Genomic DNA, 26,170 nt, shown 5'->3' on the forward strand with positions numbered 1-26,170 from the left:
TTGCTACCGCTCAATTTATTTTGTATTTTGCGATTTTTGTTGTTCAGAATTTTGTACAGAACCTAAAGGATGCTAAAGAACTTTTCAATTACAGGATGTCTTTCACAACCTCAGGACCAAACATAGTTCAAGTCAGGAACGCAAACCTCCAAGCAGTGGCCCTTCACATTAGTCTTTGCTGTAGCAAACCAATTAAGAACCCACCTCCAGGCTCCCCAGACAATTAGGGATGATGTGGCCATTTTGTCAGGTTTCTGTTTATAGGGACCACAGCATGGTTCAGAAAAGCTCAGCAGCACTTAAATTTTCCAGACTGTCAAACCCATGAAAATGGCGAGGAGGCTAGTGAAAGCAGCCCCTAACAACTGGATCTCTCGTTTTTAACTGGAGGTGCTGCTGTGGGATTTGAGGGACTGAAACGAGGTGAGCTTTCCCAAAGGTGGGAAGGAAGAGGACAGCCTCTCCAACCAAGCAAGCAGGGGTGGAAGTGGCCGAGGAAATGAGCAGCAGCAATGTGCTCCCTCCAACCTGGAGACAGCGAACCAAGAGGATCCAGAACCTCAGGTGGGCAAGAGAGGTGAGTGGCATAACACTTTCAGGTGCCAATCCTCACATTGATTTGTCCAGCATTGTCCTTACAGTACCCCTCAGGTCAACACAACTCCACTCCACTCCACAACACAACTCCACTCATTCCTCTTCCTGCAGACACCACACATCCCCAACTAAGCAGCCAACACTAAAATCTGCCCTGGGTCTATTGCCATTTTGCACTCAATGTCACCAGTGATCCTGCACAAATGGTGTCCTACCCTTCTCTGCATAAAAACCAATACAAGCATTCATCCCTCCCTGCAGGAGGACAGAGCACACAACTTGGCGAGAGCTATAGAAATGGGGTGGGGAAAGGGAGGGTGGTGATGGACCTCCAGTGATAGGCACTTCTTTTTAGCCATAGCCCTCCTGGTCCGCTAGGATGGAGGTCTTGTTCCAGGAGGCTGCAGCGACCTGCTGTGAGGGACTGAGCCTCCTGAGGCATCGATGCTCAGACAATTCAAGAAAATTGATCCTCTGCCTGTTGACCCTGCAAAGGGGGTTTCTCCTCCTTCCAATTAGATCGCAGTGGCCAATCCCATCATTCTGTGAATGGCCTTGTGGCAGAATAGAAAGCAGCTGCACTGCAGTAGACAGGCAGCATGAAGTGCAGCTGATGATGGGTGAAGTGCTGGACAGGTGAAGTGTCTACCAAGCTTTGGCAATCACCTGTCAAGCAGTGATAGCACTCGCAGAGAGGCAATGTGCTTTGCAAAGCAGTCTCTCAACTGGCCATGGCTACAGCTCTTTATTGTAGCTGATCAATGACATCATAACTTATCAGTTTCACTAAGGAAGTTCCTCCTGCCATATACTCCATTTCACCAACCTGCTGGTTTGGAGACACCACATGAGAATAACTTGCTGTTGGAAAAGAGGGAATCCATGTGCAAGATCATTCTTAATTGCCTTAAGTACTTCAGCTGGCTTTTCGCCTCAGCCATGGGGATTTCTGACTCACTTCCAACCCACCCCTGGAAATACAGCAGGCGGGAACATTGGCTCGACAGCATTTTCTACAATTTTCCTGCCTCTGTACCTCCCCACCCACTGCCACTCTAACCCACCCCTGGTGAGAGAAAATTCCAGGTCCCATATAGCATGCACAGTAAAGGCCTCAGCAACATCCCTCAGCACCATCATGAGCACAGGACCATACACTGCGCCATGTGAAATATTTTTTTCCCTATTCTCTCCCATATTCTGGAATCTCTTGAATGCAATTGCCAATTCTGTGCCATACAGAATCGAGATAGAGAAATGGATGTAGATAAGGTATGCCAGAGATTTGAGAGCTGCTTAGTCATAACCCAGTACAAGTCAATGCCTTTAAGAGGGGGAAAAAAATAAAAAAAGACTCCAATCATTTTCTTCAGTCATCTTTTTAACATACCTGATTAGATGTCCTTACAAAAAAGGGTAAAGGCACTGGACTGTCTCCAGAACTCGGGCAAAGCTCTTCAGAGATGTCAGAGAGGCTGTCTCGGAATCCACCACCTATTGTTTTAAAAAGTTGTACTAATGTTAAATTATTATCCTCATAGATTAGAGGGTCTATCAGAATAGTTATAACATAGTTTATATAATGACTCACCAATTCTCCAGCAGTCCATGTCCAAATGCAGCAAGACTTGGACAATATTCAGGCTTGGGCTGACAAGTGGCAAGTAACACTTGCACCACACAAATGTCAGGCAATGTCCATCACTATCAAGAGAGAATCTAACCATTGTCCCTTGATGTTCAATGGCATTACCATCACTGAATCCCCCACTATCAACATCCTGGGGTTACCATTGACCAAAAACTGAACTGGACTAGCCATTTAAATACTGTGGCTACAAGAGGCTAGGAATCCTGTGACAAGTAACTCACCTCCTGACTCCCCAAAGCCTGTCCACCATCTACAAGGCACAAGTCTGGAGTGTGATGGAATACTCCCCACTTGCCTGGATGAGTGCAGCTTCCACAACACTTGAAGATTGACACTGTCCAGGACAAAGCAGCCCGCTTGATTGGCACCACATCCACAAACATTCACTCTTTCCACCACCGACGCACAGTAGCAGCAGTGTATACCATCTATAAGGTGTACTGCCGGAATTCACCAAGGCTCCCTAGGCAGCACCTTCCAAACTCTCAACCACTACCATCTAGAAGCACAAGGGCAGCAGATAGATGGGAACACCACCTGGAAATTCCCCTCCAAGTCACTCACCACCTTGACTTGGAAATAAATTGCCGTTCGTTCACTGTCGCTGGGTCAAAATCCTGGAACTCCCTTCCTAACAGCACTGTAGGTATACCTACACCACATGGACTGCAGTGGTTCAAGGCAGCTCACCACCACCTTCTCAAGGGCAATTAGGGATGGGCAATAAATGCTGGCCCTGCCAGTGAAACCTACTTCCCGTGAATGATAAAAAAACTGTGCATCACTTCTTAGTGATTAGGTCATAAGTGTTAATACTTCAGTGAGGGCATTATGATGCACTAGTTATAAAGAATTGCTCACTAATGCCCGTTATGACACAGTCACAAAGGGGCAAAACAAACAAAAACTATACCAACGGCAGCATAAAAATCATTAAAGAAAAAATCCACATGGAGAGATGGGTTGTTCTGAAATTTATTCATGGTTTATGTTGTCACCCAAATTGCTCCATAAGATTTTTGTCTTGTAATCACTATTGGGTATCCTTTATTCTCTATGCAGCTCATTGTGACTCAACATTATCTCAAACAGTATATAAAATAAGCTTATAAAATTTTTAGAAAAACATTTATATAAAGCTTAACAGCACCTGCTGAAAATCTGAAATAGAAACAGAAATGGCTGGAAATACTCAGGTGAGTCAGAATCTGCGGAGAGAACAGGCCAGTTAACTTTTCAGGCTAAACAATGCTTACCTTGGTCAATGATTCCTTCAGAGATAAATTTACATTCCCACCACTGGTCATAGCGTGCTGGCCACCTGCGGGTAAAACAAATTACAAATTGTATAAGGTTATTTTTGTGTGGAGTTGTGAAAAGTTAGCGAAGTATAACAATGTATTAGTATGCTACTCAAACTAAAAAGATGAGTTACTTTGCCCAACAACAGTTTGATTAGTTAAACTCGTCATCACTAGTAGCCCTATTAAAAAAATGAAAGTGTTAAATAATCATCACTGCAATAAATACAAGCCAATACATTTGTCCCACATTGTAAATGGGTCTTCACATCCAATGTACAAAGCTTGAAAAACAAATCAGACCCCTAGGGTTCAAAGTAGGAGTTACTACAACAGATGCCAATAGTTTTAAACCAGACAGTTAACACCCCGGATCAAACATTCCTTCAAGTCAATTGCCACAGTGTGGTTATTAGCATTTAATGCTTAAACAATCATAGCCCTTCTAAAATCTAAAACTAAAATAGGAATTTTAACATTTTTTCCCTCTCCAATTCTGTTTTGTGGGTTATTTTAGTTTCCCTCCTTTTACAACCAAGTTATTTGAGCTGGTTGCTCAGAGATATGCAATAGCCCAAAGCGGCTGCATTTCCAAATTTAATAACCCTCCTGTTCTTGCTTCCATTTAACAGCATAGAGTTATGGAAATGCAGTGAAAAGAAGAGGGGGCAAGGCGGCAAGAAAGAGGAAGGGGAGCTGAAATCCTAAAGCTCCATTCCATGCTATTGCAGTAATGAACAACTCATTAGGATTTATGCCTTCAGCATTCTTCAATAAAGGAATGGGTTTGAGGCAAGAAAGCAAAACTAATTTGACTCAGTTATAGAGCAAAGCTGACAAAGTCAAATGACCTGTAGTATATCTAAGTTGGTTTGGACACAGAAAAGGATTTAAAAATGGAAGGGAGGTATAGGTTACATACTTGAATAAATAAAACAAAAATTAATGTGAACAACTGTACTTGTATGGTTTTAGATTCGAGTGTGTATGCAAATTGACCAATATACAATAAACGAGGCAGGGGTGCCCTGCATAGATTAAACATTGTTCCTATTCCTACCTTCAGAAAATCCCCTAGACCACATTTAATTTTTGGAATCGCCCATACAAGGCATCATCTACACTGCCTTTAATTTTCCAAACACTACCTGTAATCCAAGGGTTTCTCGCATTTGTCCGAGGGCTTCAGACCTTCAAACATCTATAAAACAAAAAATGTGTAGCAATGCAATTTAATGTAGTCTGAACAACTTGTACTCAACTGCATCTAGATTTTATTATTGGAGTTAAAATAGGTTAAGGAGTATGAAATCAAAACCAATCCAATTGTTAACATATGCTGTTAGAACCAGTAGCTTTCATAAAGAACAATTTAAAGTCTTCATAATGCTGTCTGAATAATATTTTATTTAACAGAAGAGAGTGAAATCTTTCCATCCTGTGGTGGCAGCTTTGAGGGGGGGACGGAGCAGGGAAATTCAGATAGTTGTGCATCGCGACTGTCTCATCTTTGGTAGAGTTTACCGGGGGTTGGGGGTGGCCATGATGGAAATTTCAACCCACTCCAAGGGGGCGGGCAGCCACTTAGGTCAATTGGGGCCCCACTTAGAAGTCACTTTTGGAACCCACTGGCATTTTCCCAGCGTCATACTGGCATCCCCCCGTCAGTCTGAAGCCAAGCAGCTACTTGGGAGCTAGCTTCCCGGCAGCAGGCTGAGGGTGGGGAGAGTGGCATCAGGGCCTGCTCTGAATGCCCTGTTGGAGAACGCAAGGATGAAAAGGCCACACTTAACCCTGTGGAGGAGCTTCTCCTCCGCACTGATGACCTTCTTTATTTTTAAATTATCTCTGTAGGTATCTGAGAACGCTTCCATTTTGAGTTGCCCTCGCACTCCCTTTCTGTCTCAGCAGCATTCACCTCCTGGTGAGGCTGCTAGCCATCCAATGATGTGGGGCCCTCTATTTAGGGTGTCCTGATCGCTCTTCCACCTGCCATCCTTAACGCAGGGGAGGCCTCTTAATTGGCCACCTCTTGGAAGATCGCCTCAGGGGTGAACATCAGATACCAGCAGGGTCTGGACCTGGAAATGTTCCAAACATTGGGTTCCAGATCCCAATGAGAAAATTCAGTTCAGATATTACAATCTTGATCTCTTACCGTGCCTGACCCTTTGCAGAAGTGCAACAAACATGCATTTCCACCTACCCAGGGGGCATGCTGCTGGCCCCAGTCACATATTTTCAGCAGGGTCCAGCTGGCGGCCTGTTGGGTTTGGATGGTCACCTGCAAGGATGCAAACTGACATGCTGCTACAGGATTTTAAGTCTTGCAGCAGTTTAAAGGCAAATTCAGCAGCGATGAACTGAAATTATTGAGAGATCTTCAGGGAGAGAGCATTGAGAAAGCAAGGTGGGCAGTATTGTTTACATCTTGGGTAGAGGCCACCACATGTCATATTGAAGGCACAGAGGAGAAAGGAACAGCAAGTGCCTCCTCCACCATCATCAGGTTAGAAATACAATGCAGAAAAATATTTAATGAACAAAATAAATGTGTAACTAATAAAACTGAGTGATTCACTTGTCTATTGCCCTGTTGGCACAATATATCTGGCTGTGCAGTCAGTTTGGTTATTGCAAAGCATCCAAACTCATTCTGCATTACCAGTTATTCTGCCTAATTACTTCTCATACTACTAACTGAAACTTTCAGTGTCTCTTCTCTGTTATGAACACAAGTCTCCAAGTTTGCATACCATCAATTCAGTTACCCTTTGAATCACCATCACCCCAAAACACAAAAAGGTACTAACATTTATACCTGTCTACATGAGTGTTGCAGAAAGAATGGTGCATAATGTAAAGGAGAGTCAGTCCATAAGGGAAACATGGCTAATCTTTGAGAGATGTACCCACAAAGAGCAGCAAGCACTCAACCACACTGGGTCACCCAGTGGCACAAGACTGGAGATGGAAAAGTTGGTGGACAAGTGGAAGCTCTAGATTTTTACTGGGATGATGCCTTTCTTACTTCTGCCAATTCAGTGGTGGTCACTATTCTATGGCCACTTACTAATGTTGTCTAGTTCTTTGTGCAGCCCAATGTAAAACAGACAGAGTTAATACAATGGAGGAGCAACTAACCCACTGATTTCCACCCTGTCTACAAATCATTCATCTGGCCATTCATTCTATTATTTCCAAACTCCAGTCCATAGATGAGCACCTGGGAGCTTCAGGATAGTGAGACCACTGGGTGAAGCATAATGCACATGATTGTGAGAAAAGGTGGGGTTGGTTGAATCAAGATGATAGCATTTTAGATTGGAGGGCCCAGAGGCATCAGGCCATGTCTGAGAAGCATCAGGACACAGATCTCCTGGGCTGTGCTTTCAAATTAAGATGCTAATGAAGTATCACACCCATATATTGGCACAATATTGTGATGAAATGCTCTCCACTTGCCTGGATGGGTGCAGCTCCCACAGCACTCAAGAAGCTTGACACCATCTAGGACAAAACAATCCCCTTGACTGGCACCGCATCCACAAACATGCGTTCCCTCCACCACCAATGTACAGTGGCAGCAGTGTGTACCAACTACAAGATGGACTGCAGGGACTCAACCAAGGCTCCTTAGGCAGCACCTTCCAAACCCACGACCGCTACCATCTAGAAGGACAAGGGCAGCAGACACATGGGAATGCCACCACCTGGAAGTTCCCCGCCAAACAACTCACCACCTTGATTTGGAAATATATCGTTGTTCCTTCACTGTTGCTGGGTCAAAACCCTGGAACTCCCTAACAGCACTGTGGGCGTACCTACACCACATGGACTGCAGCGGTTCAAAGCGGCAGCTCACCACCACCTTTCTCAAGGGCAAATAGGGATGGGCAATAAATGCTGACCTAGCCAGTGATACCCACATCACTTAAATGAATAGAACAAAAACAACAGGGTATCTTCCAGAAAGACCATATGACATAGGAGCAGAAATTAGGCCATTCAGCCCATCGAGTCTGCTCCGCCATTCAATCATGGCTGATAAGTTTCTCAACCCCATTTTCCCGCCTTCTCCCTGTAACCTTTGATCCCCTTACCAATCAAGAACCTATCTATTTCCATCTTAAATACACTCAATCACCTGGCCTCCACGGCCTTCTGTGGCAATGAATTCCATAGATTCACCACTCTCTGGCTAAAGAAATTTCTCCTCACCTCTGTTCTAAAAGGTTTTCCCTTTACTCTGAGGCTGTGCCCTTGGGTCCTAGTCTCTCCTACTAATGGAAACATCTTCCCCACGTCCACTCTATCCAGGCCTTTCAGTATTCTGTAAGTTTCAATCAGATCCCCCCCCTCATCCTTCTAAACTCCATCGAGTATAGACCCAGAGTCCTCAAACGTTCCTCATATGTTAAGCCTTTCATTCCTGGGATCATTCTCGTGAACCTCCTCTGGACCCTCTCCAGGGCCAGCACATTCCTCCTGAGATACGGGGCCCAAAATTGCTCACAATATTCTAAATGTGGTCTGACCAGAGCGTTATAAAGCCCTAGCAGCACATCCCTGCTTTTATATTCTAGTCCTCTCGAAATAAATGCCAACATTGCATTTGCCTTCCTAACTACCGACTCAACCTGCAAGTTAACCTTAAGAGAATCCTGGACTAAGACTCCCAAGTCCCTTTGCACTCCAGATTTCTGAATTCTCTCCCCATTTAGAAAATAGTCTATGCCTCTATTCTTCCTACCAAAGTGCATGACCTCACACTTCCCCACATTGTATTCCATCTGCCACTTCTTTGCCCATTCTCCTAACCTGTCCAAATCCTTCTGCAGCCTCCCTGCCTCCTCAATACTACCTGTCCCTCCACCTATCTTTGTATCATCTGCAAACTTAGCCAGGATGCCCTCAGTTCCTTCATCTAGATCATTAATGTATAAAGTGAAAAGTTGTGGTCCCAACACTGACCCCTGCAGAACTCCACGTCATCCTGAGAAGGACCGCCTTATCCCCACTCTCTGCCTCCTGCCAGACAGCCAATCTTCTATCCATGCTAGTACCTTGCCTCTAACACCATGGGCTCTTATCTTACTGAGCAGCCTCCTGTGCGGCACCTTGTCAAAGGCCTTCTGGAATTCCAAGTAGATAACATCCATTGGCTCTCCTTTGTCTAACCTACTCGTTACCTTCTCAAAGAATTCTAACAGATTTGTCAGGCATGACCTCCTCTTGATGAAACCATGCTGACTTTGCCCTATTTTATCACGCACTTGCAAGTATTCTGAAATCTCATCCTTAATAATGGACTCTAAAATCTTACCAATGACTGAGGTCAGGCTAATCGGCCTGTAATTTCCCGTCTTTTGCCTCACTCCCTTCTTAAGCAGGGGGGTTACATTAGCGATTTCCCAGTCCTCTGGGACCCTCCCTGACTCCAGTGATTCCTGAAAGACTAACGCCTCCACTATCTCTTCAGCTATCTCCTTAGAACTCTGGGGTGTAATGCATCTGGTCCAGGTGATTTATCCACCTTCAGACCTTTCAGTTTTCCTAGCACCTTCTCCTTGGTAATGGCCACCATACTCACCTCTGCCCCCCAACTCTCTTGAACTTTGGGGATGTTACTCGTGTCTTCCACTGTGAAGACTGACGCAAAGTACCTATTCAGTTCCTATTCTTTGTTCCCCACTACTACTTCTCCAGCGTCATTTTCCAGCGGCCCAATGTCCACTTTTGCCTCTCTCTTACCCTTTATATATCTAAAAAAACTCTTGCAATCTTCTTTTATATTACTAGCTAGTTTACCCTCATATTTAATCTTCTCCCTCCTTATTTCTTTTTTAGTTGTCCCCTGTTGGTCAGCCAGAGAAGTTTACTACCAGCGGAAGTCGGACCATTAGGAGGCATTTCCTTGCGAACGCAGCAAAGGGCCAAAAAAAATCCTTGCCAAGGTGAAAAAAAATAGAACACAATGCTGCTTCTTCCCTTTCCATACAATTTTTTCATTTTATCACTTAGAGCACTGGCTCATGCAAAAATAACAGTTACGCTCCCAATACTTCTTCCAAGTATTATGTTAAGTCCTGACAGTGAAAGCCATTACTAAGCCAAATTGGGGGGGATGGTGCTGTTGTGGTATGTCACTGGACTAATGGTAATGTTGCTAGTAATCCAGAAGCCCAGACTAATGATTTGGGGATGTGGGTTCAAATCTCACCATGGCCGCTGGTGAAATTTAGATTCAATTTATAAATTTGGAATTGAAAGTTAGTCTTAGTAATGGTGACCATGACAACTATCATCAATTGTAGTAAAAACCCACCTGGTTCTCTAATGTCCTTTAGGGAAGGAAACCTGCCGTCCTTAGCCAGTCTGGCCTACATGTGATTCCAGATCCACAACAATGTGGTTGACTCTTATCTAGCAAGCCGGTTCAAGGGCAATTAGGGATGGGCAACAAATGCTGGCCTTCCCAGCTGAGCCCGTAAAAATTCCATCAAGGTTCACTGGGTATAGGAACCCCACCAAACCTTTTTAATGCAACCCTTGGACATCAAACCCAACGGTACTGCTCTCATCCAAGGTCAAACCATTCCAGGGACTGAACTTGGGATCCTGCTGATCTGTATGCTTCAGTCCCATATCAGTTGGTGATTTTACCCAATGAGTTACAGGGAGGAACCTCAGAAAAGAACTTTAAAAATAAGTGATTAAGCTGACTGGCACAACTGCTTAACAGCTAACAAGATTCTAGATTGTCAAAATCCTTGTATACACAAAATGTTCTGGATTAATTTGAACAGATATACCTGTGTGAACACAGCATTCTTAGAAGAGGAATCAAGAGAGGGATTATTCCGATGCTCCATGGCAACTCGCCGATTGATGTAAAGTTTTGGCATGAAATTGGGTTTGTTAGTTTCGGAATCCTTGAGGCATTGTGTAATCAGAGCTGTGCGCCGCTTTGAAAGCAGAAGGAACTGTTTGATGTGCTGGAACACAAAGAAAACATTAGTATCAATGTTATCTTTACCAAGGTGCTAGCTAGCGCACAGCAACCAAACCAAGCATGGGGTATTTGATTAAAACAGCACAGGAATTGCTGACATGATGATATGCAGTGAGGGAATCCTGACATACAGGTAGAGAAAGGAATTTTTAAAAATTTGATTTCCCTTCTGCCAAAGCATCACATGACACACTCTACATAAATGCCAGTTACAAAGCTGGCTGTTACATTTCAGGAAAAAGACTGAATGTGAAGTGTGAAGTATGTACAAGTGAAAAAGTAGAAGTAAAACATTATTTTGAAATGAAGGCGGGAGAGCAGTGACAACACATTGGATAGAGTATTTATTGTGTGCTCTGTAAGCTCTATGCACGGTTATTTTAGCCAACACCAAGTGGAGCAGAGAAATTCACATTGTTCAGGGAAAAAGAGGATAATGGGAAAAAGCTTAAAAAAAAATGTGCTCATAATCATTCAAAACTAAGCTAAGGTGCTACAAAAGAACCTCCTGAGCTATGTTACTCCAGTGTGCCTTTTTCACTCAGTGTTGCACAAAAAGAACCTGGATATAACCACTTGATGCAACAGTGAATTATGTAGACACACTAGAGTAAAAGATTCAATGTCCCTAATTAATGAGCAGAAATTCTCCTGGTGTACTGATCAACATTCCCCCTCCATCAAAAAACAGATTATCAGGTCTTTCATCCCATTTGCCATTTCTGGGATCTTGATGTAGGCAAAGTAATTGCCATGTTTGCCCACATAACAGTAATTACAGTTCAAAAGCAACCCATTGCTTGCAAGGTGCAATTGGAGGATGTGATAAGGCTCAAATGAATACAGACCCTTTCTTTAAATCTAAATAACATTGCTGTTGTACAGCAGGCCTTAGGACACATACAATTGCCAATCCAGCCATGGCAGCTGTGGTCGAATTGCACTTAAATTTTTTACATGTTAATTTGACCGATTTGAATTTTGCAGACCTGAGGCTTTGAAAGGGGCTGTTCTTAGTAATCACTACTTCAGTGATAGATAAATTCTAGATCAAGCCAGAAAGATATGCTTACGCCAGCAACATGAGATATATGGAAATCAATTGGGACATTCATGTAAAATTTCTATGTGACATTAGAGAAAATAACTGCTGTTAACTATTTATTTGCTAACACCTCACATGATGCAATGCAAAGTACTTCATTCCAGCACATGACAAGTTATATACAAGTTAACAGTTTGATTGGATTCCACCTGAAATACACTGTGTTCATTTTTAGACACCAAACTTACAGCCTTGAAAAGTGCACATTCACCAGAATTATACCAGAACTTAAATGGTTAATTTATAGGAAAACAGATTGTATAAACATGATTTGTATTCTCTTCACTGGAACAACTCACCTTTAACTGGCCAAATGATCCAACTGTGTGGTCCCAGGCTGGTACTAGATAGTGAATAAGATTGTCCAGGAGTTTAAGGAATCTGGGGAAACAAATAATTCAAGTCATATGGACATAACAGATTGTTATGTTAAGTTGTAACATTTGAGCTTATTTTTTAAAAATTAAAAGCTTGACCATAATCAGAGAAAAGTTAGATCGTAGTCTTTGTAACTATTCTATCCAATCTATGTATATCAACTTAATCCCTATTCAGTCTTATACTGCTATTCTAATTCCAACTCAAACCCTCACTGTTAATATTCACAGCCAACAAGATTGATTCTTGCTAAATTGTATTTAATTTTTTTCCTTCATAAAGATGTCTCTTAATGGCCACCATTCTTCCCAATTTAATTCTCTACAACCTATTAATTTGAAAGTTGATCTTCATACAGAGATTTGCATAACATTGGTGTTGATTGTAGGATAAATGCTAATCCCTACAGTTGGTATGCTGATTTTGAAATGGCATGATTTTTTTTAACATCCCCCTGAACTGGCACTTGGGGCTTCAGTTTAATGGCCTTTTAAAAAGATAATACATTCAACAATGCAGCACTCCCTCAGTACTGTGCAAAAGTGTCAGCCTAGATTTCAGCTAAACTACATGAAGAAATTGGTCAGTAGTAATGTTTCGAAGGAGGTGATAAACCTAAATAATTTGAAAAGAATGTATTTAGTATTAAATGCAGTAGAATAAGTGACATAATACAGGATTCTTCAAACTTATTCAAAAATAAATGTGAATATCTAAAAAAAATTGGTGGAGACGAGGGTGTCAAAAGGAAGTAGTGATGGAACTGTTAAGCAGGTCAACAGGGGTGTCATGACTCAAAGAGAACCACAGCAAAGGGGCTAAGAGAGGATTGGTGAGAGAGCTAGGCAATAGTCAAATTAACCATGCTGATTTACTCATTCTTGCTATACTTCAAAGCTCTAAACCTATGCACAATCATAGGAACCTAGGACTTAGGAGACTGTGTAGGCATGCCCTGATGGCTTATCGGATTGTGGTCTCAAATCCACTTCTTGTCTGCTCCCCCACAAACCTTGACTAACTTGTCTATCGAAAATCTATCCAACTCAGTCTTGAATAAGTTCAATGACCCAGGCTCCACTGCTCTCTGTGGAAGGGAACTCCACAGACTAACGACCCCAGAGAAATAAATTCTCCTCTCCTCCATCTTGAAAAGATGATCTCTTATTCTTAAACCGTGTCCCTTAGTTCTAGTCTCCCCCATAAAAAAAAATATCCTCCTGGTATCTACCCTATCAAGTCCCTTCAGGATCTTACATGTTTCAATAAGATCACCTCTCATTCTTCTAACCTCCAATGAGTAAAAGCCCAACCTGTTTACCCTTTCTTCATAAGATAAAGCTCTTCATACCAGGATGAATAGAGTGTACCTCCTTTGAACTGTTTCTAACACAATTACATCCTTTTTCAAATAAAGGAGACAAAAGCTCTACACAGTGCTCCAGATGTGGTCTCATCAAGGCCCTGTACAGCTGCAGTAAAACTTCTCTACTTTTATGCTCCATTCCCCTTGACCCCTAACTTAACATTGCTTACCCTCGTACTTACCTCATGCCCACTGGTGCTGAAACTGTCGTACCCTTATCCACGTTTGTCACTTCCAAACTCGATTTCTCCAATGCCTTTGCTAGCAAGCTGACTTTCACCTTCTAAAGTCACCAAATTATCCAAAACCTGGCTGCTTACATCCTGTCACACACTCACCAACACCTCCATCCTCTCTGACCACTATTGCCTCTGACCAGAGCAAATTTTAAATGCTTTCCCTCATGTGCAAATTGCTCCTTGGCCTAGTCCACTCTATCTCTGCAGCTTTTAACACCCTTCTATCCTCTCCAGTTTTCTGACTGTGGCCTCCTGCGCATCCTCCCTCTGCTACACTTTTTGCAGCACTTTCAGATACATACTTCATCCCTACTCATTGAAACTGCCTTGCAATCCCCTCTGTCTCCTAAACACCTTCTTCACCTTTAAAATCCTTCTCAAAGGACAACTCTTCAACCAAGTTTATCAATTACCTTTCCTAACCCTCCTGTAAAAAGGTTAGACAGCAAATATCTTTCTCCTTTGTGTAGTGTCTTGGAATGTTTTTCTGTATTAAAGATGCTATATTAATGCAAGTTGCTATTGGTCAGACAGTAGTTATCTGGGCTAATTAGGAAAGTATGATGTACACCTTTTGAGGCGTGATGCCTTTTGGAAGCATTTTTTAAAAATTAATTGATGGGATGTGGGCCAGCATTTATTGCCTATTCCTAATTGCCCTTGAGATGGCAGTGGTGAGCTGCCTTCTTGAACTGCTGCAGTCCATGTGGTGCAGGTACACCCACATTGTTAAGGAGGGAGTTACAGAATTTTGACCCTGTGACTACAAGCATACGACACATATAACCTTAAATTATGTAGGTATATTCTTTTGAAAGTTATGACTAAAAGAAAGGATTAATACAGTCACAGTAAATAAGAATCCACCAGGATTACTGCTTACCATTTATCAATGGCACTTTTAAACTATCTGCCAAATTTAATGGAATAAGGCTGAGGGAAAAGAGGAGAAACCACATTTTCTGTAAAATTGTGAGTAAATTTCCACCTCAGTCAGATTGCCAACCAAGTCACCCCAGATAAAAGATAGATTTTTTTTTAAAGAAGCACTCAACTACTCCCAAGCACACATTATTTTGTCCTATTTCATTAGATTTTCACCTTACTCCCTGACAAAGATGACGACGATGACCAGGTAGTCTGTTCTCCAGTCTCTTCTAATGCTGCCTTACATCGTCCCTTAAATGCCTTCCAGCCAGTTGACAGTGGGAAATATGAAGTCTTACATTCCAAAAAAGATATGATCAAAAAGCATCTCTTCAAAACCTATTCCTTACAGGTCTACTGCCTTTCTCTAAATTTACTTTTAACAAAAATATAACTTATCAAAATACATTAACTGCATGAGAAACTGCACGTCAGCATGTATTCTTATTTGAAGAAAGCCAAAGTGTAGATATGTACCTGTGGATTACTACAGCTCTTCTGTACAGCATGTCGGGGTTATGTCCCTCGAGACGTGGATAACGAACTAGGTTTGCAGCTTGAAACATATCAATGTTTAATCCTAGGTCTTTCTCTCTTGAAGATCTGATCTTGAGGCCATGTAGTCGGACATCTATTCCCCCATCTGTTGGAAAATATTAAAGAAAGACTTCATACTCTTATGGAGGTGCAGTTCACTGGCATCTGCTTCACAGTGGAAGAATATTTTGTTGGACAGGTATTTTGTAGTGATTAGCTAATTAGGTGCAGGCAATAGCTAAAGCTGTTTAATCAAATTTAGTGAGGAACTGTGGCAACCTTTGGGGCTTAGGCAACTAGTCTTGTGGCTTAATGCCAAAATTGAGTAAATACCTTTGGTTTGTAGGGAAGAGTCAGAGTCATACAGCACAGAAAAAGGTCCTTCGGCCCATCGAGTCTGCACCAGTCAAACAAGTACCTAACTATTCTAATCCCATTTTCCAGCACTAGGCCCATAGCCTTGTATGCCATGGCATCGCAAGTGCACATCCAAATACTTCTTAAATGTTATGAGGGTTTCTGCCTCTACCACCCTTTCAGGCAGTGAGTTCCAGATTCCCATCACCCTCTGGGTGAAAAAATTCTTCCTCACATCCTCTCTAAACCTCCTGCCCCTTACTTTAAATCTATGCCCCCTGGTTATTGATCCCCCCCACCAAGGGGAAAAGTTCCTTCCTGTCTACCCTATCTATGCCCCATATAATTTTATACACCTCAATCCTGTCCCCTCTCAATCTCCTCTGCTCCAGGGAAAATAACCCGTCTATCCAATCTCTCCTCATAACTAAAACTGTCCATCCTGGTAAATTTTCTCTGCACTTTCTCTGCGGATTCCAGAACTGCACGCAATACTCTAGCTGTGGCCTAACCAGCGTTTTATACAGTTCCAGCATAACCTCCCTGCTCTTATATTCTATGCCTCAACTAATAAAGGCAAGTATCCCATATGTCTTCTTAACCACCTCACCTACCTGTCCCACACCAAGGTCCCTCTGATCCTCGGTACTTCCCAGGGTCCTACCATTCATCGTGTATTCCTGTGCCTTGTTTGTCCTACCCCAGTGCTTCACCTCACACTTATCTGGATTAAATTCCATTTGCCACTGATCAGTCCATCTGACCAGCCTATCTATATCCTCCTGTAATCTAAGGCTATCCTCCTCACTATTTACCATCCCACCAATTTTCGTGTCATCTGCGAACTTACTGATCAACCCTCCTACATTCAAGTCTAAATCGTTTATATATACCACCAACAGCAAGGGACCCAACACTGATCTCTGTGGAACCCCACTGGACACAGGCATCCAGTCACAAAAAAACACCCCTCGACCATCACCCTCTGCTTCCTGGCACTCAGCCAATTCTGGATCCAATTTGCCAAATTGCCTTGGATCCCATGGGCTCTTACCTTCGTTATCAGTGTCCCATGCAGGACCTTATCAAAAGCCTTGCTGAAGTCCAAGTAGACTACGTCAAATACATTGCCCTCATCTACACACCTGGTCACCTCTTGGATCCCATGGGCTCTTACCATCGTTATCAGTCTCCCATGGATAAGGACCTTATCTCCTTATTTCTCTGTCACATGAACAGGGGCATGTTATTAATTCAATAAAACTTTTATTTTATTTTTATTTGCTTTTGAAACCTCAACCTACCCATGGATGAGATCATTCACATTTCACATTCCGCATCTCATTTGGGACGCCTTTTCAGTAACCATATCCCCCATCGTTAAGTGAGACGTTTGTCTGTGCAATGAATGCCAGATAAACAAGTTGCTGCTGTTATGGAGAACTTGTCAACTAAATTACAACAAGTCTGCAGTGGTACTACTTATGTGGAATCTCATTTATTTCACAAACCTACACAAGCAACCTCCATCCTTGTGATTTTTTTCACTCTGTAATCATAATTCTATCCAGATTAGCAAAGTGATCTATTCCAAGGCCTCAGTCAATGCCACTTTTGAATCAGTTGCCAGAAAGGACAGCAGGGCTCCTTGTCTTTTACATGTTATATATTCTCCGTGTCTCTGATACCATGAGGTGGTGAAAGTAATGCAGTCAACACATAGCTCATCAGTCTGGGAACAAATCCACATCTTACCACTCCTAGAGAGAAACTAAAAAAGAACTCATTTTTAAAGTGTTTTCTTCCTGCTTTTGAGCCCTTTGTTTTGGCATCTTAAAGGTAGCAAATTGTGTAACAGTATCATAGTGTACATCAGTTGGTCCTATCGTGAGCAGTCCTTGAATTTCCTTTACTCTAACTTTTCCTCTCCAATAATTCTGCAACACATTCAGGGAGACCCTATATTCATAACTTTAAAAAAAAACCTATGCTACACACAGAGTGCCCACATTTTCTCTTTTAGCCCCTCCTTACCCAACACCCAGCCCGCAGCCCTAGGTTATAAATTTTAAAATAATTGACATGAATTATGGCTACCAGGTCTCTCAGGTTCTAGGTGTGCCATTTAAGTTGAATCCTACTATCAGGCCTGCCTTGCCTGACCACACTAAGGATTCTATGGAAAGCAGCAAATAAACCCACCAAGTAAAAGCTTCGAATTATACTTAGCTGAACAGGATCACACTGACCATTTAAATCTTCACTACACTTAGGGCAGAAATTTTTTGCTCGGCAGGCGGGCGCATACCCGACCTGCTCAAGTGTGAAATGATGCACATCGATGTCAGCCGAGCGTGCCGACGTCAACGTGCAGTCACGCGATAGTTCAGTTGGCAGGTGCACATCTGCTGGCAATTAAAAGGCCTATTAAGGCCATTAAGTAACCAATTAAGCTACACTTTTTCGCTGCCCGTCCAACCTAACGGTTGGTGGGCAGACGAAAGGGTCAAGCGGCCTTTGCATTTTTTTGGAAACCTCATCCACGGGCGGGTTGAGGTTTCAGAAGCAAATAAAAATAAAATTAAAGTTTTACAACTGAATTAATAACATGCCCTGCTCATGTAACAGAGTCACGTTAGGGGGCATGTTTTATTACATTTTATTTTCTTCATCTTTTTTAGTACCTCTTCATCTCCCTGAGGCAGCTCTGTGCCTCAGGGAGATTAGGCAGTGCTCACTCGCGCGCATGTGCAAAGTTCGTGCTCAGCCAGCTCACCCCACCTCCCCCCCTCCCCCCACCCACCCACACACAGGCAGCACTCAGCGCTGCCACTCACGTTTCAACTAGGCAGGCCTTAATTGGCCTGGCAGCATGAAATCGCAGTGCGGTGCCGATCGTGGGCGGCAATCGACTTCCCAACCACCCCTGAGCCCGCTGGCCAAGGGCAAAATTCTGCCCTTACAGTATTTTGGTATTTTGTCCCTTTGCCCCTTCATCACCCATTGCCATCATCAACGTCACCCTCCTCTCTACACCAAACTGAAGACTTACCTACACATTCTATAATCCGAATTTCAATTATAGGAAGGTGAACCATCATGTCCTCCAGAACACAGAGGTCACCAACTAAAGTTCTGGAAAAAGAATAAAAACACTTCAGGTGTTAGAAAGGTTTAAATACTGTATATGTCTCGAGCTTAATTCCACAATCTCACGAAAGTAAGCCAGAAAGCTGAAAGGTTCTAAAATGGAAGTTATGTTCTTAAAATTGAAAAGTTGGCCACTAGTATTTTTTCTGCAGATATCTTACTGAGGTAGAAAGTGCTGATCCAATCTCTTCATTTAAAATCCATTTTCGTTCAGAAAATATAGAATCAAAGTGATGAATGCCTGGGCCAAATTTGGACTCCTCACATTACTTTGCAAACTGAGTTTGGGGGGGAAGAGGTTGTGGGTTGGTGCAAATTGCATATCCCCCTGGAAACAATGTCGGCGTGAAGCCAACATGCTCCACCCCAACCTGCCCATAGCCATAAAGTGGTGTGAGGTGGACAAATGAGGGCCGAGTGTGACTTCTGCTCCTCATTGGAGCTGCCGGCCAATCAGAAGTCCTGGCAGCATTAAGAAGGTGTCAGTGGCTGCTGCTGGAACTGCTGGAGAAGAAAGGACCCCAAGGCCTTTGATGCCTGGGGCAGCTCAGTCTGGGGTCTTGGGGCAGGAGGGTTTGGATAAGTAAGGGAGAGGGGCGAAGGTGGGTTTAAGGGAGAGACCAAGTAGGAAGGAAAGGGTGGGGGAGGGAAATTCTAATTGTCCCACGATTGGCAAAGGGCAGCCCCCAAAGAGCAACACCCCTCTCTTCTTCCCGTCGTTTAAACAAGTAAGTTGTAAAAATACAAATCGGGCTGCCCTCTTCCGCCCGGCTGCCACCCAGTTTATGGTAGCATGTTATCAGGGTCAATTCACTTGATAACAAGCCCAATTGATTATTTATTTAAATAATGCAGGTGGGCTACCGACTTTGGCACCCGCACACCCCTCATATTATGGGGGTGAGCTGGAAGGTGGTAGGGTGGACGCTGCCCTATTTTACATGCACCACCCCCCGCCACCCCAGGGGAAACACACCCGCTGGGGCACGTAAAATTCTGCCCAATGTTTTAAATGCCCCAAACTGATTGGTCAAATATCTCAAGCACATCTCTAGGGTTAGGGGATGGAAGGGAGGAAGAGAAGAGATGGAGAATGAAGCTATTTGATGGAGTTCAGGTGCTTTCATGACTGGAAAAACTTACACTAAGGGGAAGGAAGGGGAACAGGAAAACACAAACACACACTTATCTGGAGGAAACTAGGTCAAAAGAACAGCAATGGCATAGATACACTGGTCATGCTAACAATAAGGCACTCAAAACACAATTACAAACATAACTACAACTTTCTAACAGAGAAAAGCACAGAAATTGCAAGTGCTTTTACTATAATGGTGTTAAATTTTGTAAATACATCTAAGTTGATAGGTGAATATCATCTGACACTGTTGTCTTTTTATACTTACTCATCAACTGTGAGATCATTCAACTTTTTTAAATTATCGCGATCACCACCAAACACGTGAATTATTTTTGGCATGTAGTTATCATCTGTTGCATCTACTGAGATAAACAGTTTTCTACAAAAAAAGACAGGAGATATATTTAATTAACTATACCAAAAAACACCTTGGTATTTTATCCATATACCACATGTTTAGGCTAATTAAATTACGAAAGTGCCTATTTTGTAATTAGCATAATCTGCATGTTCAAATGGAGCTTAAGTTGCTTACATTAACATATGATTCTGATTAAGTAACTTGATTTCTCTTATTTCCTTTTCCTCCTAAAATCTTTCCAAACTCAGGATTTACTCCAGCTCATAGAGGAGAATAGCAAGAGTCAGGGTCTTTCAATTCTCTTATTTAATGATAGACCAGTCCAAGGCAAGACTAGGATTATGATGATCACAGATATAAACCCATTTCCTATCACTTCAAACTAAAATACATTGTGCTGCCATACATCCTCTCTTAGCACAAAATACCCTTCAAATCGAATAGAAGGGGATGTGCAAGCAGAAAGTAGGGTCAGGAAAGGGGGTGAGCGCGAGAGAGAGAGAGTGCGAGCGAGAGTGAGAGAAGGTAAGGAGAGAAAAGAGAGAATAGAACAAACGAAGAGGAGATACGGTACTGCATAATAGACTAAAGTATAAAGTTGTAGCATGTGGCATCAAGGGACAAGTAGCAAAGCAGATAGCTAGCTGACCGCACAATAGAAAGCAGAGTAGGGGTAAAGGGTACCATATAGAGTGGAAGAAGGTGGGAAGTGAGGTCCCACAATGACTTAGACTTTGGAATCAAGAACACAATTTCTAAAATCAGGGATGACATCATTATAGAAGGAATAATCAACAATGAGGGCTGCAAATTTTTTCTACAATAAGGTATTAATAAACTTGCAGAATGGGTACATAATTGGCAATTGAATTTCAACATTGGTAAATGTGAGGCATTACATTATAGAAAATAAGGAGGTTACATACAACTTGGACATAGCTTGTAGACTGGGTCTGCAGCAGGTGGTGAGGGAACCAACAAGAAAGAAAAACACACATGACACCATCCTCACCAACCTGCCTGCTGCAGGTGCATCTGCCCATGACAGTATCGGTAGGAGAGACCACCGCATAGTCGTTGTGGAGACAAAGTCCCGCCTTCACATTGAGGATACCTTCCATCGTATTGTGTGGCACACCGTCGTGCTAAATGGGATAGATTTCAAACAGATCTAGCAACTCAAGACTGGGCATCCATGAGGCACTGTGGGCCATCAGCAGCAGTAGAATTGTACTCAACCGCAACCTGTAACCTCGTGGCCCGGAATATCCCCCCCAAAGGCTATGGGACCTGACAATATTCTGGGCAATAGTACTGAAGACTTGTGCTCCAGAAATTGCCGCGCCCCTAGCCAAGCTGTTCCTGTACAGGTACAACACTGGCATCAACCTGGCTATGTGGAAAATTACCCAGATATGTCCTATACACAAAAAGCAGGATAAACCCAACTTGGCCAATTACCGCCCTATCAGTCTACTCTCGATCATCAAATTAACGGAAGAGGTCATCAACAGTGCTATCAAGCGGCACTTGCTTAGCAATGACCTGCTCACTGAAGCCCAGTTTGAGTTCCGCCAGGGCCACTCAGCTTCTGACCTCATTACAGCCTTGGTTCAAACATGGACAAAAAAGCTGAACTCTCGAGATGAGGCGAGAGTGACTGCCCTTGATAACAAGGCCAGCCGCATCTGACCGAGTGTGGCATCAAGGAGCCCTAGAAAAACTGGAATCAATGGGAATCAGGGGGAAAACTCTCCATTGGTTGGACTCTAGCACAAATAGAGATGGTTGTGGTTGTTGGAGATCAGTCATCTCTGCTCCAGGACATCACTGCAGGAGTTCCTCAGGACAGTGTCCTCAGCCCAACCATTTTCAGCTGCTTCATCAATGACCTTCCTTCCATCTTAAGGTGAGAAATGGGGATGTTCGCTGATGATTGCGCAATGTTCAGCACCATCCGCGACTCCTCAGATACTGAAGCAATCCACGTCCAAATGCAGCAAGACCTGGACAATATCCAGGCTTGGGCTGACAAGTGGCAAGTAACATTTGTGCCACACAAGTGCCAGGCAATGACCATCTCCAATAAGAGAGTGTCTAACCATTGCCCCTTGACGTTCAATGGCATTACCATCACTGGATCTCCCACTATCAACATCCGGGGGGGGGGGGGGGGGGTTTACCATTGACCAGAAACTGAACTGGACTAGCCATATAAATACTGTGGCTACAAGAACAGGTCAGAGGCTAGGAATCCTGTGACGAGTAACTCACTTCCAGACTTCCCAAAGCCTGTCCACCATCTACAAGGCACAAGTCAGCAGTGTGATGGAATACTCCCAACTTGCCTGGAAAAGTACAGCTCCCACAACTCTCAAGAAGCTTGACACTGTCCAGGACAAAGCAGCCCGCTTGATTGGCACCACATCCACAAACATTCATTCCCTCCACCACCAGTAGCAGCAGTGTGTAATCTATAAGATGCACTGCAGGAATTCGCCAAGAGACAGCACCTTCCAAACCCATCACCATCTAGAAGGGCAAGGGCAAGAGATAGATGGGAACACCATCACCTGGAAGTTCCCCTCCAAGTCACACACCACCCTGACTTGGAAATATATCGCCGTTCCTTCACTGTCACTGGGTCAAAATCCTGGAACTCCCTTCCTAACAGCTCTGTGGGTGTACCTACACCACATTGTCTGCAGCAGTTCAAGAAGGCAGCTCACCACCACCTTCTCAAGGGCAACTAGGGATGGGCACTAAATGCTGGCCCAGCCAGTGAAGGCCACATCCCGTGGATGATTTTAAAAAAGCCCACATCCCATGAATGAATTTTTAAAAAATCTAAATGGGGCAAAGGAACAAAGGGCAAATATGCAAATTACCAGAAGTTGCAACTCAGGTCAACAAGGCATAACAAAAGCAAACAAAGCATGAGGGGTTTACTTCTAGCAGAGAGGTAATTTAAAAATAAAGAAGTTATGCTAAACAGTTCTTGTCACCATATTATAAAAATAAAGAGGTACCAGAAATGGTGTAAACAAATTTACAAGGATGATGAGGGGTGACTTAATAGAGGTCTTAAAAATTATGAAAGGTTTTGTTTGAGTGGATGCAGAGAAAATGATTCCTCTTGCAAAATTAGAGGCCATTAATATAAGGTAATCACAAAAAAATCAAATAGCAAGTTCAGAAGAAACTTCTTTACCCAGACAGTAGTGGGAATGTGGAACTCTACCACATGGAGTAGTTGAGGCAAATAGCATAGACACATTTAAAAGGGAAGTCAGATTAGCAGGAGGGAGAAGAGAATGGTGGGTTATAAATGAGGGGGATGGGAAGAGTCTCGAATGGAGCATGAACAATGTCACAGACTGGTTGGGCCAAAAGGCATGTTTCACTGTGTATATTCCATGTATAAAGAGGAGAAATTAATGAAAAAGGAGAAAACAGAGGGAAATGAGGAGAATAAGAATTTTCTATCAGTTCATTACAGAATAGTATCTACAGAGACCTGGGAGGAGCAAACCTGCCCTTCCTCTTGACTTGGGCAAAATGTAAGAATAATTCGGAATAGGAACAAAGTAATCAGTTAGGTCTCTTGAAACCCCATTCATAGTCATACAAACACACTTTAGGTCTAACTTTATTATCTGGAATCTACACATTTGTTTATTGTTTTAATCTATGGGATTGTAACGAATGCAAGATTTAAGCACTCTTTTCTATGAGAAATGATGCATGTTAACATGTTGCACATCAGAGCACATTTCAGTCCTGAAATGGGTGGAATATAAAGCATATTGTGTAGTGTCATGAGATTAATTTATCACTCAAATCTTCTTACTTTATTATGGTGCCTTTCTTCATGTACAATCGAATCCAGTGGTGGCCCTGATTCCCCTCACTCTCCCAGAAAGTGTCATTGTCTCCATCAGTCAAACACCACACATTGGCTTCATCCTATTAGGTATAAAATTGTTGGATGGAAAAACTATTAACAATTAGGAAACACGGATGAGGTTCTTCCGTCTCGTCAGAACATTTGGTTGTCTATTGGCTCAAAAAAAATCATTGCTTTCAATTCACAAAATATACTGGTTTTTAAACTTGATTCATGTTTCAGATAGTTCTATGTTGGGACTTGATCATCTTCTCACATTTCAAGGTGGATATTATCACAGACATGTTACACTGTGCTTTATGCTTAAACAGTGCTTTGTGAAAGTTTCTTCAAAGGAAGAACTTTCAAGGTTTAGTAAAGTAGCCGATCAGTTTAGCAAGCAGTGCATGATGTTCTACCCCTCTATCTTGTCCTCTGATTGTTCAGCACAACTACAATTTCCCTATAAATTACACATTTTCATTGTTTAACTAAAAGGTGGAATCACTTTGGCACCATCCTGCTATTCTGGGTATTTACACCTCTTCCTTCAAACCACTCCATCTAAAGGTCTGGCTTCAGGTAGGCATTTCTGCTTGAATTGTTCATAACTTATGAACACTTAATTTTCTTTACCGTAAAAAAAAATCTAAGTGTTTAGAAATATATATGTGTGCGCAAACAACAAGTTGCATTCACACAGCACTTTTAGTGTAACAAAAGGTGCTTCAAAGGAGCATATTAAAACAAAATGAGTCACATAAGGAAGTATTAGGTCAGATGACCAAAAGCCTGGTCAAAGAGGTAGGTTTAAGGAGCGACATTAAAGGAGGAAAGTGAGGTGGACAAGTGTAGAGAAGGTATTCCAGAGCTTGTGGTGTAGGCAACTAAAAGCACAGCCACCAATAATGGTGTAATTAAAATTAGGGATGTTCATGGGGCCAAAAGAGGAGCGCTGAGATTGTGGTGGGTTATAGGGAGGGAGGTGATTACAGAGATAGGAAGGAACAGGTCATGGAGGAATTACAAAACAAGAATGAAGATTTTAAAAATTAAGGCATTGCTTAAATGGGAGCTTGTGTCAGTCAGCGAGCACTGGGGTGATGGGTGAACAGGATTTGGTATGAGTTAAGACATAGGCAGCAGAGTTTTAGGCCACTTCAAGATCATAGAGGGTAGAATGTGAGAGGCCAGTCAGGAGTGCATTGGAATAATCAAGTCTGTAGGTAACAAAACCATGAATGAGGGTTTCAACAGCAGAAAAACTGAGACAAAGTGGTGTCAGGCAATGCTGCCAAGGTGGAAGTAGGCGGTCTTAGAGGCAGTGCAGATACGTGGTTGAAAACTCACCCCAGGATCAAATATGACACCGAGATTGCGAACAGTCTGGTTCAGTCTCAGATAGTTGCCTGGGAGAGGAGTGGAATCAGAGGCTAAGCAGCAGAGTTTGTGGTGGGGACCAAAGACAATGGCTTCAGTCTTCTCAATATTTAATTGGACTCATCTACTCATTCAGTGTCGGATGTCAGATAAACATTCTGACAAATAAGTAACGGGGAAGGATCCAGAGAGATAGTGGTGATGTAAAGCTGGTTGTCATCAGCATATATGTGGAAATGGAAGTTGTGTTTTTGGGTGCTGTCACCAAGGGCAGAGTGTAGATGAGAAATAATAGGGGTCCAAGCATTGATCCTTGGAGTACAGTGTTAGGAGTGGTGAGAAAAGCCATTGATGGTAATTTTCTGGCTATAATTAGACACACAAGAATGGGACCAGGAGAGAGCAGTCTCATTCAGCTGGATGACAGTGTTACAGGAGGATGGTATGATCAACCATGGAAAATGTTACAGACAGGTTCAAAAAGGATAATTTTCCTTTTGTCAGTCACATAGGACATCATTTGTGATTTTGATAAGAACTGTTGCGGTACTGCAGCAGGGAAAAATTGTAAGGATTCAGACATGAACTTCTGGGAAAGATGGGAATAAATTTGGGAGGCGACAAGGATTTGAGAGGAAAGAGAGGTTGGAGATAGGAGCAGTAGTTTGTCAAAGGGGTCAAGGGTTTTTATTTTAAGGAGAGGAGTGATGATGACAGATTTGATGGATAGGGACAGAACCAGAGAAGAGAGAACCATGTCAATCAACACATGCACAGGA

At 42.7% G+C, this 26,170-nt stretch overlaps 1 protein-coding gene across 1 annotated transcript in view; it reads right to left on the minus strand.

Annotated features, from left to right (window-relative positions):
* Positions 1–26,170, minus strand: part of hectd3 (HECT domain containing 3) — a 56,645-nt gene that overhangs the window by 17,490 nt on the left and 12,985 nt on the right. Inside the window, exons 6-14 of the mRNA XM_078560952.1 lie at positions 23,976–24,091; positions 20,030–20,143; positions 18,526–18,608; positions 15,057–15,222; positions 11,969–12,050; positions 10,365–10,547; positions 4,698–4,750; positions 3,505–3,569; positions 1,988–2,091 (exon numbers count right to left, since the gene is read on the minus strand). Coding sequence (XP_078417078.1) covers positions 1,988–2,091; positions 3,505–3,569; positions 4,698–4,750; positions 10,365–10,547; positions 11,969–12,050; positions 15,057–15,222; positions 18,526–18,608; positions 20,030–20,143; positions 23,976–24,091 — 966 coding nt within the window. The remainder of the gene's footprint in view (positions 1–1,987; positions 2,092–3,504; positions 3,570–4,697; positions 4,751–10,364; positions 10,548–11,968; positions 12,051–15,056; positions 15,223–18,525; positions 18,609–20,029; positions 20,144–23,975; positions 24,092–26,170) is intronic.

Source organism: Cetorhinus maximus, chromosome 17, assembly GCF_964194155.1.
Source record: "Cetorhinus maximus chromosome 17, sCetMax3.hap1.1, whole genome shotgun sequence".
NCBI lineage: Eukaryota > Metazoa > Chordata > Chondrichthyes > Lamniformes > Cetorhinidae > Cetorhinus > Cetorhinus maximus.